A 19,028-nucleotide genomic window follows, 5' to 3' on the forward strand; every position below is an offset into this window, starting at 1 on the left:
TGAAATAATTTTATTTTGATTTCTTTATGTGGACTTAATATATTTGGACTATTTACCTTTTAGTTGTTGTTAAATTAATGTAGACTCATTTGTTCAATTTATTTTGATGTAATATATGTGGACCATTTTTCCCCTCTGACATTAATATGGAATAATTTCTTTTTTTTTTCTTACATTTGATTTATTTTATGTGGACAAATCTGTTTATTTTTTTAATTAAAGTTATGGATTTAAATTCATAATCTTAATTACATTTATGTGGAATTATTCTTTTATTTTGATTGAAATTATCTGGAATTGTGGACTAATTTGTTTTATTACATTTTAATTTAATTTATGTAAACTAATTTGACTTAAAAAATGTATGTTTAAATTTATTTTGACTAATTTGTTTCATTTTAATTTAAGTTGACTAATTTGTTTAATTTTAATTTAATTTATGTAGACTAATGTGTTTCGTTTTAATTACAATCATGTGGATTAATTAGTTTTATTTTAATTTATTTTGTGGACTATTTTTTATTTTAATTGAATTGATGTGGAATAACTAGTTTTATTTTAATTAAATGTATGTAGACTAATTTGTTTTAATTTAATTAATGGGAACTAATTGTTTTATATTTTATTTAGTTCAAGTATACTACTTTGTTTTTATTTAATTTATGTGGAATCATGCGTTTATTTTAATTTCAAATGTACAAAAGTAGAATATTATCCATTGAAATTGAAGAAATAGTCTTTTTGGAGGTGTGCTAGTGCTAATGCTCCAGCAGGGGGAGCCATTGAGCCCAACTATCACTGACTGCCACATTAATCCTTTGTCCATGCAACTCGAACTCACTATTTGTTATTTTTATCATCACTCTCATCTTTTTCAAGGGAGTAAAAGTGGGGATAAAATTAGTGAATGTGTTTATTTCTAGAGAGATGAAAAGTTTGGACATGAATAATCGGGTCAAAGGTGAAATGAGGCAGGCCTGCTCGTCTTTCGCCGTTCAGGAAGTCTCAAACATCTTCTTCCTGTCTGCTTTGTCCTCGATGTTCTTACGCCAGTCGCCCGCCTCTGTGTTCTGAACCACAGTATGAAATATTATCAAGGAATATTCGCGCCACTGAGGCCTCCAAGCCAGCAGGGGGCAGCATGCCATCATTTCTGCTGTGACTGTAACTATAGTCTACTGTGGTTCGGCCATCTTGGGAGTCAAACGTCAACATTAGCCGGCACGTTGTTTTATTTCTACTTTGAAAACGATGAAAGTCAAGCGTGGTAATAATTATGTTGGGATTATTGAGTAAATGTTACGACACACGTCAAAATCAAGCCGTTGAATGCTGACTCAGCACAAAAAAACATTCAGTTGCCAGAATTTTTACGGAAAATTTGCTGTGTTTTTACTTTAAATTAAAAGATTTATTAATTATTTTTACAGTAAAATTCAGGCGTTTTGGGGGTTTTTTTTGGATTACAAATATATTTTAAAAAAACTATTGTTGATGTTATTATTATTATTGTTACTGTTGCTTTTATAAATGTGTGGTTTCCCTTTTTTTTAGTATTATATCTAATAAGTATTATATTTATATTTGTATGGTTAATAGGGTTATAGTTGTGAGATTATTTTTATTAAATTCATTAACATTCTGTGATTTTTGTAAATAAAATAAATAAAAATACAGCACAATCTACTGATTTATGTTTTATTTTTACAGTGCACTGTAAAAATTTTTTTTAAAAAATTAGATTTTATTTATTTATTTATTTACAGTAAAAAGACTTTATTACTGTAAATTAAAAAAACTGTACCACTGTTATTTTAATGGTAATACTTGGGTGACTAGATTTTGCTCTTTACAATCCAATGTAAAAAACAAAAAAAATCAGTAGAATAACTAGCAGATCAGTTGCTAGAATTTCAACGTTTACAACCAATAACTTTAAGTAAAAACAAAAAATATAGAATAAATATCACTGTTATTTTACAGTAAAATCCTGGTAATTGAGCTGCTATTTTTTTTTTACTGTAAAATACTCAAATTAGTTACTTCCTTGTGCAGCTTTAGCTTAGCATTGCTAACACAAAAGTATCTTTTAGGGTGCTCAACAAAATGGATTCACATCCAAATCGGCCATTTTAATTTATTTCAATTCTAAATTGATTCATAATTTTATCAAATCAATTAAAACATTTTTTTTTCTCTTTATGCATTTTTTTTTAAATAATAAATTTCTGGATTAAAAATATTAAACAACTATTATTAATGCTGTTATTATTATTATTATTATTATTATTATTAGTAGTATTGTTGCTTTTATTAATTTTTGGTTTTGAGTATTTATTATATTTGTAGGTCTCCTCAATTGCTTTGTACGTTTACATCCGAAATATTGTAAAATTGGAGTTAAGTTGGAGTTGCTTAATTTTTAAACTTGATTTGAATTCTGTTATTTTTGTAAATAAAAATGAAATAAAATGTTTGAATACGTTTTTATGCCGTCAACAGCCAAGAGGAATTTTTGTAACCTGGATGTAGAAGATGTATTTAAATTATAGAGCAATAATAGATTAGGAGATTACTGTTAATCGAGAATCGATTCTGAGTCGCATCGTCACCCCAAGAATTGTAAAGGAATCGTGCGCTGCCCAAAGATTCCATCTTCTACAATAGGGGTGTCCAAACTTTTTCCACTGAGGGCTGCACACTGGAAAAGCAAAGCATGCGGCGTCCATTTTGATATTTTTCTTTTTCAAAACCATTAAAAAAAAAAATTTTTTTAGTTCTCCCCTTAAGTTTGGTGCCGGGGATCCATAAGGGTCTCCGTCATAAAAATGTTCAAAATAAGTCAGAATTTTTCTTTTCTTTTTTTTAAATGTAATTTTTAATGCTAAAATCTCTAAATCAACATTCATGTGTCTATATATATATATATATATATATATATATATATATTCATGTATATGTAAATGTATATATACATATAAATATATATTTATATATGTGTGTATATATTATATATATATATATACATATATACATATATATATATTTATATATGTGTGTGTATATATATATTATATATATATATATATATATATATATATATATATATATATATATTAATATGTATGTTATATTAATATTATTATTATTTTTTTTCAAAAAAATGTTTTTTGCCCATTTTTAATAGAAAACCCTGTTTTTTAGGGCAAAAACACCAACATATGCAAAAACAATTCTAAGTGGAATATTTAAAATAGGTCAATAATTCATAACAACATTCATTTTAATTAATTATAATTTTTTGAGCAATGACAAGTTAAAAATCTTTTTTTTTAAATGTCATTTATAATGCTAAAATCTCTAAATCAACGTTCAGCCTATGTGTCTACATATATATATATATATATATATATATATATATATATATATATATATATATATATATATATATATATAAAAGTTAATGTATATATATATATATATATATGTACATGTTTTATGCCCATTTTTAATAGAAAACCCTGTTTTTTCGGGCAAAAACAATTCTAAGTGGAATATTTAAAATAGGTCAATAATTCATAACAACATTAATTTTAATTAATTATAATATTTTGAGCAATGACAAGTTAAAAATCCTACTAAAATTCTCGAGGATCCAAAAGGGTCCCACTCATAAAAGTGGTAAAAATAAGTTTTATTTTTATTTTACTTTCAACGCGTCAGTCTCTAGATCAACTTCAGATCCATCCTTCTATAAATTTTTTTTTTATTTTTTTTATGTTTGTTTTTTGTCAAAAAAAAAACAAAAAAAATTATTTTTTTGTGTCAAAAACACAAAATATGCAATCCTTTTAATTCAACGCTTAAGTTTCTAGAATTTCATGTGAAGTAATTGGAGATAATTGACAAAAGCATTGGTTTTGATGCATTATTACACAGTTAAAGAACAAACAGCCTGCATAGCAGTTTTGTGTTATTAAGTCAACATTGCACTTTTTTCTCCTCACATTCCACTTTTGTATCTTTTTTTTGTTTTTTTAATAATATTTGCAGAATGTGCCGTTAAAAAAAAATATGTGTGTGCCCCAAATGCACTTTGGACACCCCTGCTGTATGCTAACATATATTTGAAAGTGACTCACCTCCTCTTTGACTTCCTTCTTGACCTGCTTGAGGTTGGAGCGCAGGTCGATGGTTGTCTTGTGCTTGCCGCCCAGCAGCGCCTGCAGCATGGCGTCGGCCGACATGCGCACCTTCTTCAGCGCCGGCTTCTTGACGCCCGCCAGCTCCACCACCTTCAACCTAAGGTCCTGGATCTGCTCACAATAAGACGTCTCACTGCAAGCGCAAGGAGAGTCAAAAGTACACACGGAGAAGAGTTCTGCTCCAACGTCACCTCGATGTCCGATTTCTGCACTTTGACCTCGACGTCGTATCTGCTGTCGTCGATCTTGTCGATGGCCGAGTAGATCTTCTTGCAGATTTCCTGCGGGCAAACACGTAAACAAACATGCACGTTGTATGCGGGTTAGGGTGGCTACTTTTCCAAAACCTGCTAGCTTGATGCTAATTCACATTGGATTTGTCATAGACATGCTACTGTTAGCATTAGCGATTTTACATAAGGATTTCAACACCTCCTAATTTGGTAACGGGCTCTACAGCTCATCAGCCGATCAATTAAAAAAGTCAACTATCAGCATGCTAACACTGCTTAGCACAGTGCTTCTCAAATAGGGGGGCGTGAGAAGCAAGAACTCTTTTTTTTAAACAATACACGAGCCTCCAGCTAGGTGGCAGCACTGCTCCAATTAATCAACAGTCTCAACTAGGATATATAACCAAGTATACGTAAGTAAACAATACACAAGTATACATAAGTAGATGATAAGGTGTAAGGGGGGCGTGAGAAAAAAATACACAAGTATACATAAGTATATGATAAGGTGATGGGGGCGTGAGAAAACAATACACAAGTATACATACATATATGATAAGGTGTCAGGAGAGGGGGGCGTGAGGAAACAATACACAAGTATACATAAGTATATGATAAGGTGTCAGGGGAGGGGACGTGAGGAAACAATACACAAGTATACATAAGTATATAATAAGGCGTGAGAAAACTATACAGAAGTATATATAAATATATGATAAGGAGTCAGGGGGCGTGAGAAAACAATACACAATTAAACATAAGTATATGGTAAGGTGTCAGGGGGCATGAGAAAACAATACACAAGTATATATATGTATACGAAAAGTTCTCAAGGCGTGAGAAAACAATACACAAGTACACGTAAGTATATGATAAGATGTCGGGAGGTGATAAAACAATACACAAGTATACGTAAGTATATGATAAGGTGTCAGGGGCGTCAGAAAATAATACACAAGTATATAATAAGGTGTCAGGGGGCGTGAGAAAACAATACACAAGTACACATAAGTATAAGTTATAAGATAAGGTGTCAGAGGGGCGTGAGAAAACAATACACATGTATACATACGTATGTGATAAGGTGTTGGGGGGCGTGAGAAAACAATACACAAGTATACATACAGTAAGTATATGATAAGGTGATGGGGGCGTGAGAAAACAATAGAAAAGTATGCATAAATATATGATAAGGCGTCAGGGGGCGTGAGAAAACAATACACAAGTATGTGATCAAGTGTCGGGGGGCGTCAGAAAACAATACACAAGTATACATAAGTATATGATAAGGTGTCAGGGGGCGTAAGAAAACAATACAAAAGTATGCATAAATATATGATAAGGCGTCAGGGGGGCGTGAGAAAACAATACACAAGTATGTAATCAAGTGTCGGGAGGCGTCAGAAAACAATACACAAGTATACATAAGTATATGATCAGGTGTCGGGGGGCGTGAGAAAACAATACACAAGTATACATAAGTATATGATAAGGTGTCAGGGGGGCGTGACAAAAGAATACACAAGTATACATAAGTATAAGATAAGGTGTCATGGGAGGCGGGTGTGAGAAAACGATACACAAGTATACATAAGTATATGATAAGGTGTCAGGGGATGGGGGCTTGAGAAAACAATACTCAAGTATACATAAGTGTATATAATAAGTTGTCAGGGGGTGTGAGAAAACAATACACACGTATACATAAGTATATGATAAGGTGTCGGGGGCGTGAGAAAACAATACACAAGTATACATAAGTATATGATAAGGTGATGGGGGCATGAGATAACAATACACACATATACATAAGTATATGATAAGGTGTCGGGGGCGTGAGAAAACAATACACAAGTATACATAAGTACATGATAAGGTGATGGGGCGTGAGAAAACTACAAAAGGAGACAAATATATGATAAGGTGTCGGGGGGCGTGAGAAAACAATACAAAAGGAGACATAAATATATGATAAGGTGTCGGGGGGCATGAGAAAACAATACACAAGTATACATAAGTATATGATAAGGTGTCAGGGGCGTGAGACAACAATACACAAGTATACATAAGTATATGATAAGGTGTCAGGGGGCGTGAGAAAACAATACACAAGTATACATAAGTATATGATAAGGTGTCAGGGGGCGTGAGAAAACAATACACAAGTATACATAAGTATATGATAAGGTGTCAGGGGGGCGTGAGAAAACAATACATAAGTATACGTAAGTATATGATAAGGTGTCAGGGGGGCGTGAGAAAACAATACACAAGTATACGTAAGTATATGGTAAGGTGTCAGGGGGCGTGACAAAACAATACACAAGTATACATAAGTATAAGTTATAAGATAAAGTGTCGGGGGCGTGAGATAACAATACACAAGTATACATAAGTTTACATACGTATTTGATAAGGTGCTCCCAAGGGGGGGCATGACATAAAATAATGAAAAAGCACTGGCTTAGCATGTTTAGCAGGTTAGCATGTAGCTAAGTGTCCTCACCAGCAGGCTGGCCATGTCTCCGCTGAGGTCGGGGGCGGGGCAGTTCTCGGCCATGTAGGCCTCCTTGGCCACCAGCAGGTCCTTGCTCTCCTGCTCTATCCAGGTGGCGGCGATCTGGAGCATCACACTCTGTGCGGGGGGCATTATTCCTTCATGACATTGAAGTCGTGGAGAAGTGATCATGTTTGGCGTCCGCTCACCTTCAGATGGTGTCGTCGGCCGGACGTCATCTTCTTTAACCTGAGACAGGAAGTCTTGCTTAGCATTAGCCTAGCAGAGCAGGTCGAATACAAAACATGGAGCTCCAACTCAGTTTTATTCCCCTCCCAAAAATTAACAACTTTTTTAAATTTAAAAAACAACACAAAATCAGTATAGCTTAACTCAGTGGTTCTCTTTTCTTATACCCCCCCCAGGTTTTTTTTTATACACCCCTCTCTGAAGTTAATGTTTGCGTTATTATTTGTATGTGTCAAGCTAGTTTTTTACTAACACGAAAAATGCTTTTACGCTATTGCCTCTCACGCCCCCCTTCCCCTCAATCCCTCAAAGTGTCCCCCCAGCCGAGGGGGGCCCGCCCCACTATTTAAGAAGCACTGCATAAAAGGGGCTGTTTGGAACTTGCTCAGTTATATTTTTCTTGGGGACTGATTTTTTTCACGCCCCCCTAAAATGAACATTTATTTATTTATCTGTATGTGTCAATATATACGCTATTACGCTATTGTCTCTCACGCGCCCCTAAAACAAATATTTATTTATTTATCTGCATTTATGTGCTTTTACACTATTGTCTCTCACGCCCCCTGAAGTTAATATATATATATAGACATATATGTATACACATATATGTGTATTTTTTATTTATATATATATATATATATATATATATATATATATATATTTATTTTTTCACGCCCCCCACAGAAGTGAGGATTTATTTACTTATCAGCATCTGTCAATATATACACTATGACACTTTTGCCTCTCACGCCCCCTGAAGTGAATATTTTATTTTATTTTTTTCACACCCCCCGAAGTGAGCATTTATTTATTCATCTGTATGTGTCAAGATATAAGCTATTGCGCTATTGCCTCTCACGCCCCCTTGAATATATATATATATATATATATATTTTTTTTTTTTTCCACGCCCCCCCAGAAGTGAGTATTTATTTACTTATCAGCATCTGACAAGATATACGCTTTTACAGTTTTGCCTCTCACGCCCCCCGAAGTGATTTATATATATATATATATTTTTTTCTTTCTTTTTTTTCACGCCCCCCTCAAAGTGAGTATTTATTTGTTCATCTGTATGTGTCAAGATATATGCTATTGCCTCTCACGCCCCCTGAAGTGAATATGTATATATCAATATTTTTTCACGCCCCCCCAGAAGTGAGTATTTATCTATTTTACGGCATCTGTTAAGATGTACGTTATTACACAATTGCCTCTCACGCCCCCTGAAATTAATATTATATATATATATATATATATATATATATATATATATATATATATATATATATTCCCCCCCAAGTGACTATTTACTTATTCATCTGTATGTGTTAAGATATATGCTATAGCGCTATTGCCTCTCACGCCCCCTGAAGTAAAAAAAAAAAAAATTCACGCCCCCCCCCAGAATTTAGTATTTATCTATTTATTGGCATCTGTAAAGATATACGCTATTAGAATATTGCCTCTCACGCCCCCTGAAGTGAATATTTATAGATATATATTTTTCACGCCTGCCCCCAAAGTGAGTATTTATTTATTTATCGGCATCTGTCAAGATATACACTATTACACTATTGCTTCTCACGCCCCCTGAAGTATATATATACATATATATATATATATATATATACATATATATATATATATATATATATACACATATATATATATATATATATATATATATATATATATATATATATATACATATATATACATATATATATATATATATATATACTACCTATATTAGCCCCCACCAAGGGGGGCCGCTCCACTATTGGAGAAGCACTGTTTTAGCTTGACACCAAGCAACAGTACCATAAATGCTAAAATTACCGCCTCAGTTAACGACAATGAGGCCTGCAAAATACTTTGGCATTAACAGCCATGGCTGTAAGCAACCTCCTTTTTTTTTTTTTACTCCACAAGATGGCAGTAGCTGTTTGCTCCTCACAGCTGTTACAACATTGGTTGTGTTGGACAATAAACTTTCTCATGCACTCCACATGATTATCAAGGACTAATAACTTTTGAACTAAATATGAAAATATTTCCAGAATATCTTCCATGTGAGAAAGTGAAAGTGAAAGTAAACTCACTCAGTCATGCTGGCTGCGGGTGTCGTTCAGCGTCTGCCGGGGAAAACCAGAAAGACGTCAACAAGGGCCGAATCCCACAGGAAGTCCCGCCCCCCCCCACCCTCCTTTCACCAGCACCTTCACCCACAAAAGCGTCTAATTCTGCGCCCCAGCGTGCAAAGGCCGTCGCCATGGCAGCCGGGGGCAAATGTGGCGTCGAGGCCATGTCGTTAACACCCGGGGGCGTGGCCTGCAACAGATGCCGTGATACCTGATCGCCATCTCAAGAATTAGGGACAATAAAAGTTTTGGCGTGCAGCGAAGGTCACGGTCACGCACACACTTGTTCACGCACACACACACACTAACTGGTGTCGTTCTTAAAAAGACAAAGATATTGGCGCTCGTTAGCATAAAGTCGTTAGGAGCGTAACAGGATGAAAACAGGAAGTACAAACAATGGACGAGCTCACCTGAGGGGTCAAAGGTCAGGGCTGTAGAAGTAAAGCTCTCACCTGGCGATGAAAGCGTGTCCTGGCGAGCGTGACGAAGAGGAGGATGATGACGGAGACGTCGAATAAAGCCCGTTTATAGTCGCAGAAGCGCACGCTCAGCACGCACGTCACACGCTCTTTATGGCCACGCTCTGGACCAATGGGCGCCGCCGACACCATGTGACCGCGGCGGGACAGGAAGTGGTCGTCGACCGGACGGAGGCTTCGCCATGACTCACCTTGACCCCTGACCTCCAGAGGTGTTTGTGCGCACGCTCAGACTCCGCCCACCGTGCTAGCGTGATGATGTCATGTCCTGCAGCCAACTCGGACAAAAGTCTTCCTTTTCAAGATAATCTGAGGAGGTGTCGTTTACTCCGCCCCCTGGCATGATGTCACATGGAACAACTTTACAATAACTCAAAACAATCTTGCATAATTGTTGATTACGTCACTTGTTCATTGTTCACCTTTTTGATGTATTTTTGTGTTTCAATCACCTTCATATCATTTCTGTGTACCATGACTGAAAACATCATTGTGTTTTTTACTAGTAATATTACAATTGTTTATTATTAATATTTAATATTATTGTGTTTATTTTTATTATTATAATTAGTTGTTTATTAGTATTGTCATCATTATTGTGTTTATTATTAATATTAGTATTATTGTGTTTATTATTATTTTTAGTATTATTGTGTTAAATAGTATTATTATTATTATTATTGTGTTTATTATTAATATGATTATTATTGTGTCTATTAGTATTATTATTGTGTTCATTATTAATATTATTATTATGATTATGTTTATTATTATTATTGCTGTGTTTATTAGTAATATTATTATTATTGTGTTTATCAGTATTATTATTGTGTTTATTATTAATAATACTATTATTGTGTTTATGATTAATATTGTTGTGTTTAATACTAATATTATTATTATTGTGTTTATTATTAATATTATTGTGTTTATTATTAATATTATTGTGTTTATTATTAATATTCGTAGTATCGTGTTTATTATTAATATTATTATTATTGTGTTTATTATTATTATTATTGTTGTGTATTAGTAATATTGTGTTTATCAGTATTATTATTATTGTGTTTATTATTTATATTATTATTAATGTGTTTGTTATTAATATTAGTATTATTGTGTTTATTATTAATATTATTATTATTGTGTTTATTATTATTATTAGTATTATTGTGTTTACTAGTATTATTGTTGTGTTTATTAGTATTATTATTTTTTTATTGTGTTTATCAGTATTATTATTATTGTGTTTATTATTATTATTATTATTGTGTTTATTATTAGTAGTATTGTGTTTATTATTAATATTATTATTATTGTTGTGTTTATTATTATTGTGTTAATTATTAATTGCGTTTATTATTATTAATATAATTATTATTGTGTTTAGTATTATTATTGTGTGTATTATTATTATTGTGTTTTTTATTAACACTATAATTATTGTGTTATTATTAACATTATTATTGTGTTTATCATTATTGATATTATTGTTATTGTGCTTTTTATTATTATTATTATTGTGTTTATTATTAGTGATGTTGTTTATTATTGATATAATTATTGTTATTGTGTTTATTACTATTATTAATGTTATTTTTCTTTTTGTACTATATAAAATATAATTTTGAATTTGTACTACTTAACATAGTATTGCATTTGTACTACACATCTGAGTATGTTTCTATTTGTACTACATAACATTGTATTTTTCTATTTGTTATACATAACATTGTATTTTTTGTATTTGTATACCATAACATAGTATGTTCTACTTGTACTACATAACGTAGTATTTTTCTTTTTGTACTACATAAAAAATCATTTTGAATTTGTACTACATAACATTGTATTGTATTTGTACTACACATCTTAGTATGTTTCTATTTGTTTTACATAACATAGTATTTTGTATTCGTTTTACATATTTTTTGTATTTGTACTCCATAACAAAGTACTGTTGTATTTGTGCTAAATAGCACAGTACATTTGTATTTGGCATGTACATGACATTATGTACATAGTACTACTAATATTCGTGCGATAGAAGTAAAAGTAAGAGTGACTCACCGGCTGCTGGGGATGTAGTAATCAGATTACTGCAGGTGAAGTAACTGTGGTACAAAAGAGTGGAGGAAGGCTCTCTGCTGACACCTGCTGCTTTATTGTGAACATTGCACTTTGAACTGAGGCAAGTGAACCACGTGATCTTTCCATTCGCCAATCCTACAAGTCAGAGGAACACGTGAGGAACATGAGGAAACTTCTTCAGGAAGTCTCAAACATCTTCTTCCTGTCGGCTTTATCCTCCACGTTCTTACGCCAGTCGCCCACGGCCTCCACCGCCTGCGGGACACACAACAGAGAGAAGGGGGTCATGTGACGTGGTCAGCTGACATGACGCCATGACGACTCACCTCCTCTTTGACCTCCTTCTTGACCTGCTTGAGGTTGGACCTGAGGTCCATGGTGACCTTGTGCTTGGAGCCCAGCAGCGCCTGCAGCATGGAGTCGGCCGACATGCGCACCTTCTTCAGGGCGGGCTTCTTGACGCCCGCCAGCTCCACCACCTTCATCTTCAGGTCCTGGATCTGAGAGGGCGGATCATGGTCATCGCGTCATGGGGTGAACGTCAGGCGGGCGTGTCCACTACCTCCTTGTCCGCCTTAGACACTTTGGACTCGGTGTCGTAGCGCTCCTCGTCGATCTTCTCGATGATCTGCTGCAGCTTCTTGCAGACGTCCTGCACGCGGCAGACAGGAAGTCACCTTCTCGGACAGGAAGTCACCCTCTCAAACACACGCACCATCAGAGAAGCCTGGTCCCCGCCAAGGTCGGGGGCGGGGCACTTTTCCGCCATGTGAGCGTTCTTGGTGGCGACCATGGCGGCGGCTTCCTGCTCCAACCAGGTGGCGGCGATCTGCAGCATCAAACTCTGCACAAAGACAATATTTAATAATCAATACCTTCTTGTATTGATCTATTGTTGTCATGATCTGTAACTAGTTGTCATGCTCAATAACTTCTGATCCATAACTAGAATTATTGTTTTTCTTACCTTCAGGTGATGCCGGCGACTCGACCCCATTTTCTTTGCCCTTCACAAAAGAAGACAACGTTGATGACAAAATAAATGATTCGAATAACAAGAAATGCTGGAAAGGTTTCTGCTGACTTACTCGGACATGTTGTCTTCTGGTAGGGCCTGTGAACAATCAATCATATTGATTGGTACTGTGGGACATAATCAATCACTAACACGCACTGCTGGCCCTGCACTACTTCTTTCAACCAGCAAAGGCGCTGATGAGTAGGTTTGACTTGTCGATTAGGTCTAAATTGTCGATTAGATATAAATTATTGGTTAGGTCTATATTGTTGATTCAATATAAATTGTTGGTTAGGTCTAAATTGTCGATTAGATATACATTGTTGGTTAGGTCTAAATTGTTGGTTAGGTCTAAATTGTTGATTAGGTCTAAATTGTTGGTTAGGTCTAAATTGTTGATTAGGTCTAAATTGTCGATTAGATATAAATTGTCGATTAGATATAAATTGTCGATTAGATTTAAATTGTTGGTTAGGTCTAAATTGTTGATTAGGTCTAAATTGTTGATTAGGTCTAAATTGTTGATTAGGTCTAAATTGTCGATTAGATATAAATTGTCGATTAGATTTAAATTGTTGGTTAGGTCTAAATTGTTGATTAGGTCTAAATTGTCGATTAGATCTAAATTGTTGGTTAGGTCTAAATTGTTGATTAGGTCTAAATTGTCGATTAGATCTAAATTGTTGGTTATGTCTAAATTGTTGGTTAGGTCTAAATTGTTGATTAGGTCTAAATTGTCGATTAGGTCTAAACTGTTGAATAGGTCTAAATTGTTGGTTAGGTCTAAATTGTTGATTAGGTCTAAATTGTTGATTAGGTCTAAATTATTGATTAGGTTTAAATTGTTGGTTAGGTCTAAATTGTTGATTAGGTTTAAATTGTTGGTTAGGTCTAAATTGTTGGTTAGGTCTAAATTGTTGAATCGGTCTAAATTGTTTATTAGGTCTAAATTGTTGGTTAGGTCTAAATTGTTGATTAGGTCTAAATTGTTAATAACGTCTAAATTGTTAATAACGTCTAAATTGTTGATTAGGTCTAAACTGTTGAATAGGTCTAAATTGTTGATTAGGTCTAAATTGTTGGTTAGGTCTAAATTGTTGGTTAGGTCTAAATTGTTGATTAGGTCTAAATTGTTAATAACGTCTAAATTGTTAATAATGTCTAAATTGTTGATTAGGTCTAAACTGTTGATTAGGTCTAAATTGTTGATTAGGTCTAAATTGTTGGTTAGGTCTAAACTGTTAACGTCTAAATTGTTAATAACGTCTAAATTGTTAATAATGTCTAAATTGTTGATTAGGTCTAAACTGTTGAATAGGTCTAAATTGTTGATTAGGTCTAAATTGTTGGTTAGGTCTAAACTGTTAACGTCTAAATTGTTAATAACGTCTAAATTGTTAATAATGTCTAAATTGTTGATTAGGTCTAAACTGTTGAATAGGTCTAAATTGTTGATTAGGTCTAAACTGTTGAATAGGTCTAAATTGTTGATTAGGTCTAAATTGTTGGTTAGGTCTAAACTGTTAATAACGTCTAAATTGTTAATAACGTCTAAATTGTTAATAATGTCTAAATTGTTGATTAGGTCTAAACTGTTGAATAGGTCTAAATTGTTGGTTTGGTCTAAATTGTTGATTAGGTCTAAATTGTTAATAACGCCAAAATTGTTAATAAAGTCTAAATTGTTGATTAGGTTTAAATTGTTGATTAGTAGTGTCCCTTAAAATGTCCACTTCCATACTAAGTAGTGTAAAGGTATTTATTTATTTGTTTTTGTCATAAAAAAATACAATCATGTGTGCTTACGGACTGTATCCCTTGTAGATTGTATTGATATATATTGATATATAATGTAGGAAGCAGAATATTAATAACAGAAAGAAACAACCCTTTAGTGTGAATGAGTGTAAATGGTGGAGGGAGGTTTTTTGGGTTTGTGCACTAATTGTAAGTGTATCTTGTGTTTTTTTATGTTGATTTAATAAAAAATAAAAAATGAAATTATTATTATTTATTTATTTATTTTTTATTTCTTGTGTGGCCCGGTACCAATCAATCCACGGACCGGTACCGGGTAAGTAGTGTCCCCTAAAATGTCCACTTCAATACTTAGTAGCGTCCCCTAAAAGGTCCACTTCAGTGGAGTGTGTACCGTATTTTTCGGACTATAAGTCGTAGTTTTTTTTCATAGTTTGGCCGGGGGCGCGACTTATCCTCAGGAGCGACTTACGTGTGAAATTTTTAACACATTACCGTAAAATATCAAATAATATTATTTAACCCATTTGCGTGAGCGACGAAGCAAATGGCAGCCAATCGTCACACACACGTCAGCAATCGTCACTCACACATCAACCAATAAGAATTCAGCGGGGGAGGGTCATGGCAGAAGTGCATTGTGGATAGAGATGTCCGATAATATCGGCCTGCCGAAAATATCGGCCGATAAATGCTTTAGAATGTAATATAGGAAATAATCGGAATCGTTTTTTTTATTATCTGTATTGGTTTTTTTTGTGTTTTTTTTTTTTAATTAAATCAACATAAAAAACACAAGATTCACTTACAATTAGTGCACCAACCCAAAAAACCTCCCTCCCCCATTCACACTCATTCACACAAAAGGGTTGTTTCTTTCTGTTATTAATATTCTGCTTCCTACATTATATATCAATATATATCAATACAGTCTGCAAGGGATACAGTCCGTAAGCACACTGCTGGTCCACTAATAGTACTAACCTTTAACAGTAAATTTTACTCATTTTCATTAATTACTAGTTTCTATGTAACTGTTTGTATATTGTTTTACTTACTTTTTTATTCAAGAAAATGTTTTTAATTTATTTATGTTATTTTTTTCTTCTTTTTTTTTTAAAAGGACCTTATCTTCACCATACCTGGTTTTCCAAATTAGGCATAATAATGTGTTAATTCCACGACTGCATATATTGGTATCGGTTGATAAGGGTTTTTAAGGGTTTGGTCAATATCGGAATATCGGATATCGGCAAAAAGCCATAATCGGACATCCCTAATTGTGGATGCTAACTGCTATATGCTATACGCTACTGCCATAGCTATTAAAACGGATCACATCAACATGTCACGACTTGGACTATGGCGTGGTTTGTTCTCCTGAGGTGCAAAAGATTTGGACCATATGTGGCGTGAAGGGGAATACATGATTTATTTAAACACTATAACTACAAAAAAAAGTACAAACGAAAAGCGCGCACAGTGGCGGAGAAACGACTTGGCTATGAAAACAAATACTTGCACAAAGGCAGGAACTATGAACAACAAAAAACACTAACTGTGGCTTAATAAACAAAAACTTACTTGGCATGGAACCGGCATGAAAAAAGAGCAGCAAGGATCATAAGGGTGTGGAGAGTGTGCAGAAGCATAAATGCGGGGATGTCACCAGAAAGACAAACTGAAAAACAATGAACTTAAATACTACAGACATGATTAACGAAAACAGGTGCGTGACTCAAAACGTGAAACAGGTGCGTGACGTGACAGGTGAAAACTAATGGGTTGCTATGGTGACAAACAAGAGTGCACAATGAGTCCAAACGTGGAACAGGTGAAACTAATGGGTAATCATGGAAACAAGACAAGGGAGTGAAAAGCCAGAAACTAAAGAGTCCAATAACTAAACAAAACATGACTAAGACAAAACATGATTACACAGACATGACACAACATTTGCGGTTAACATACCAGGCACGTTCTCAGTTGGTTATTTATGCCTCATATAACGTACACTTATTCAGCCTGTTGTTCACTATTCCTTATTTATTTTAAATTGCCTTTCAAATGCCTTTTCTTGGTGTTGGCTTTTATCAAATAAATTTCTCCAAAAAATGCGACTTATACTCCAGTGCGACTTATATATGTTTTTTTCCTTCTTTATTATGCATTTTCGGCCGGTGCGACTTATACTCCGAAAAATACGGTAAATGTCCCCAGACTAAAGCACAGTCTAAACGTTTCAGAAGATGATAGAAATATGATTGCTATTAGAATAAAAGTCTGACCTGCAAAGGACGATGTCGATGATGATGAAGATGATGAGCGTGAAGGGCAGCGTCCACACAATGAAGTGTCTGCGGGGGGATTTATACGTCCTTGTTGGTCCACCTTGGCCGCGCCTCCAAACGTCATCTTTGAGGCCACGATGGCGTTCACGCCTGGAATACTTGCATCTCCTGACCCCACTTCAATGGAGTCAGTGTGAAAGGTCATAGGTCACAAAGGGGGGGGGGGGGGGGGACCACGAGGTCTCTCGTCCCTTCCTGGAGGACAGGACACAAGAATACAACATGGAACGTTTATTTTTAGCTGGCTTGAGAAGACAAGAAGTTGGAGCTTTGTGCTTCTTGTTGTTGCACTTGTACCTGACCTGGCTCGTTAGCTTAGCATGTAGCATCCATTCTATTGATGTGAACTGTTAGCTTAGCATGTAGCATCTTTTCTATTGACTGTTAGCTCAGTATGTAGCATCCTTTTGATTGATTTATACTGTTAGCTCAGCATGTAGCATCTATTCTATTGATTTAGACTGTTACCTTAGCATGTAGCTTATATTCTATTGATTTAGATTATTAACTTAGCATGTAGCATCTATTCTATTGATTTAGACTGTTAACTTAGCATGTAGCATCTATTCTATTGATTTAGACGGTTACCTTAGCATGTAGCTTATATTCTATTCATTTAGATTGTTAACTTAGCATGTAGCATCTATTCTATTGATTTAGATTGTTAACTTAGCATGTAGCATCTATTCTATTGATTTAGACTGTTACCTTAGCATGTAGCTTATATTCTATTGATTTAGATTGTTAACTTAGCATGTAGCATCTATTCTATTGATTTAGACTGGTAGCTAAGCTTAGCATGTAGCATTGATTCTATTGATTTAGACTGTTAGCTTAGCATGTAGCATCTATTCTATTGATTTAGACTGTTATCTTAGCATGTAGCATGCGTCTATTCTATTAATTTAAAACTGTTAGCTTAGCATGTAGCATTTTTTCTGTTGATTTAGACTGTTAGCTTAGCATGTAGCTTATATTCTATTGATTTAGACTGGTAGCTAAGCTTAGCATGTAGCATCGATTCTGTTGATTTAGACTGTTGGCTTAGCATGTAGCATCTATTCCAGTGATTTAAACCGTTAGCTTAGCAGGTAGCATCAATTCTATTGATTTAGATTGTTAGCTTAGCATGTAGCATCTATTCTATTGATTTAGATTGTTAGCTTAGCATGTAGCATTTATTCTATTATTTAGACTGGTAGCTAAGCTTAGCATGTAGCATCTATTCTATTGATTTAGACTGTTAGCTTAGCATGTAGCATGCGTCTATTCTATTAATTTAAAACTGTTAGCTTAGCATGTAGCATTTTTTCTGTTGATTTAGACTGTTAGCTTAGCATGTAGCTTATATTCTATTGATTTAGATTGGTAGCTAAGCTTAGCATGTAGCATCTATTCTATTGATTTAGACTGTTAACTTAGCATGTAGCATCGATTATTTTGATTTACACTGTTAGCTTAGCACGTAGTATCAATTCTTTTGATTTAGACTGTTAGCTTAGCATGTAGCATCTATTCTATTGATTTAGACTGTTAGCATAGCATGTAGCATCTATTCTATCGATTTAGACTGTTAGCTTAGCATGTAGCATCTATTCTATTGATTTAGGCTATTAGCTTAGCATGTAGCATCTACTCTATTGATTTAGACTGTTAGCTTAGCATGTAGCATATATTCTATTGATTTAGACTGTTAGCTTAGCATGTAGCATCTATTCTATTGATTTAGACTGTTAGCTTAGCATGTAGCATCTACTTTATTGATTTAGACTGTTAGCTTAGCATGTAGCATCGATTCTATCGATTTAGACTGTTAGCTTAGCATGTAGCATAGATTCTATTGATTCGGATTGTTAGCTTAGCTTGTAGCATCTATTGTTAGCTTAACATTCAATTCTATAGATTTGGACATTTCTACTTTCATCTTTAAAATATAAGTGATGCTTGTTGATCAAACACACCATCATTAGCATTAGCATGGAAGTCAGGAAAAACAT

The 19,028-nt window shown here is 34.2% G+C and overlaps 2 protein-coding genes across 3 annotated transcripts; both read right to left on the reverse strand.

The window, feature by feature from the left end:
• Positions 1-613: 613 nt before the first annotated feature.
• Positions 614-9,362, reverse strand: LOC133571828 (troponin I, fast skeletal muscle-like). The gene is made up of 6 exons (XM_061924329.1): positions 9,293-9,362; positions 7,145-7,184; positions 6,945-7,073; positions 4,397-4,486; positions 4,143-4,316; positions 614-1,070 (listed from the first exon to the last, which is right to left on the reverse strand). Exons 1-6 carry the CDS (start codon positions 9,298-9,300, stop codon positions 996-998), a joined length of 516 nt encoding a protein of 171 aa, XP_061780313.1. The 5' UTR covers positions 9,301-9,362; the 3' UTR covers positions 614-995.
• A 2,596-nt stretch (positions 9,363-11,958) lies between these two features.
• LOC133571826 (troponin I, fast skeletal muscle-like) lies at positions 11,959-17,153 on the reverse strand. Of its 2 annotated transcripts, none has more exons than XM_061924328.1 (7): positions 16,969-17,153; positions 12,993-13,018; positions 12,872-12,911; positions 12,620-12,748; positions 12,467-12,556; positions 12,231-12,404; positions 11,959-12,159 (listed from the first exon to the last, which is right to left on the reverse strand). In XM_061924328.1, the coding sequence occupies exons 2-7, from the start codon at positions 12,998-13,000 to the stop codon at positions 12,082-12,084; spliced, it is 519 nt and encodes a 172-aa protein (XP_061780312.1). In that variant the 5' UTR covers positions 13,001-13,018; positions 16,969-17,153; the 3' UTR covers positions 11,959-12,081. The 2 variants fall into 2 exon arrangements, with proteins under 2 accessions (XP_061780312.1, XP_061780311.1); XM_061924327.2 differs by lacking the exon at positions 16,969-17,153 and adding an exon at positions 16,265-16,493.
• Positions 17,154-19,028: the final 1,875 nt, after the last annotated feature.

The sequence above is a fragment of the Nerophis lumbriciformis genome, linkage group LG29 (genome assembly GCF_033978685.3).
Source record: "Nerophis lumbriciformis linkage group LG29, RoL_Nlum_v2.1, whole genome shotgun sequence".
NCBI lineage: Eukaryota > Metazoa > Chordata > Actinopteri > Syngnathiformes > Syngnathidae > Nerophis > Nerophis lumbriciformis.

Coding starts and splice junctions, on each gene's coding strand:
- LOC133571826 (XM_061924327.2), bottom strand. Junction 12,749..12,871: donor GTCGCCGGCATCACCTGAAG/GTAAGAAAAACA, acceptor GTCTTTGTGCAG/AGTTTGATGCTGCAGATCGC. Junction 12,557..12,619: donor GGGACCAGGCTTCTCTGATG/GTGCGTGTGTTT, acceptor TGCCGCGTGCAG/GACGTCTGCAAGAAGCTGCA.
- LOC133571828 (XM_061924329.1), bottom strand. Junction 4,317..4,396: donor TGCAGAAATCGGACATCGAG/GTGACGTTGGAG, acceptor TATTGTGAGCAG/ATCCAGGACCTTAGGTTGAA. Junction 1,071..4,142: donor AGAAGGAAGTCAAAGAGGAG/GTGAGTCACTTT, acceptor ACTGTGGTTCAG/AACACAGAGGCGGGCGACTG.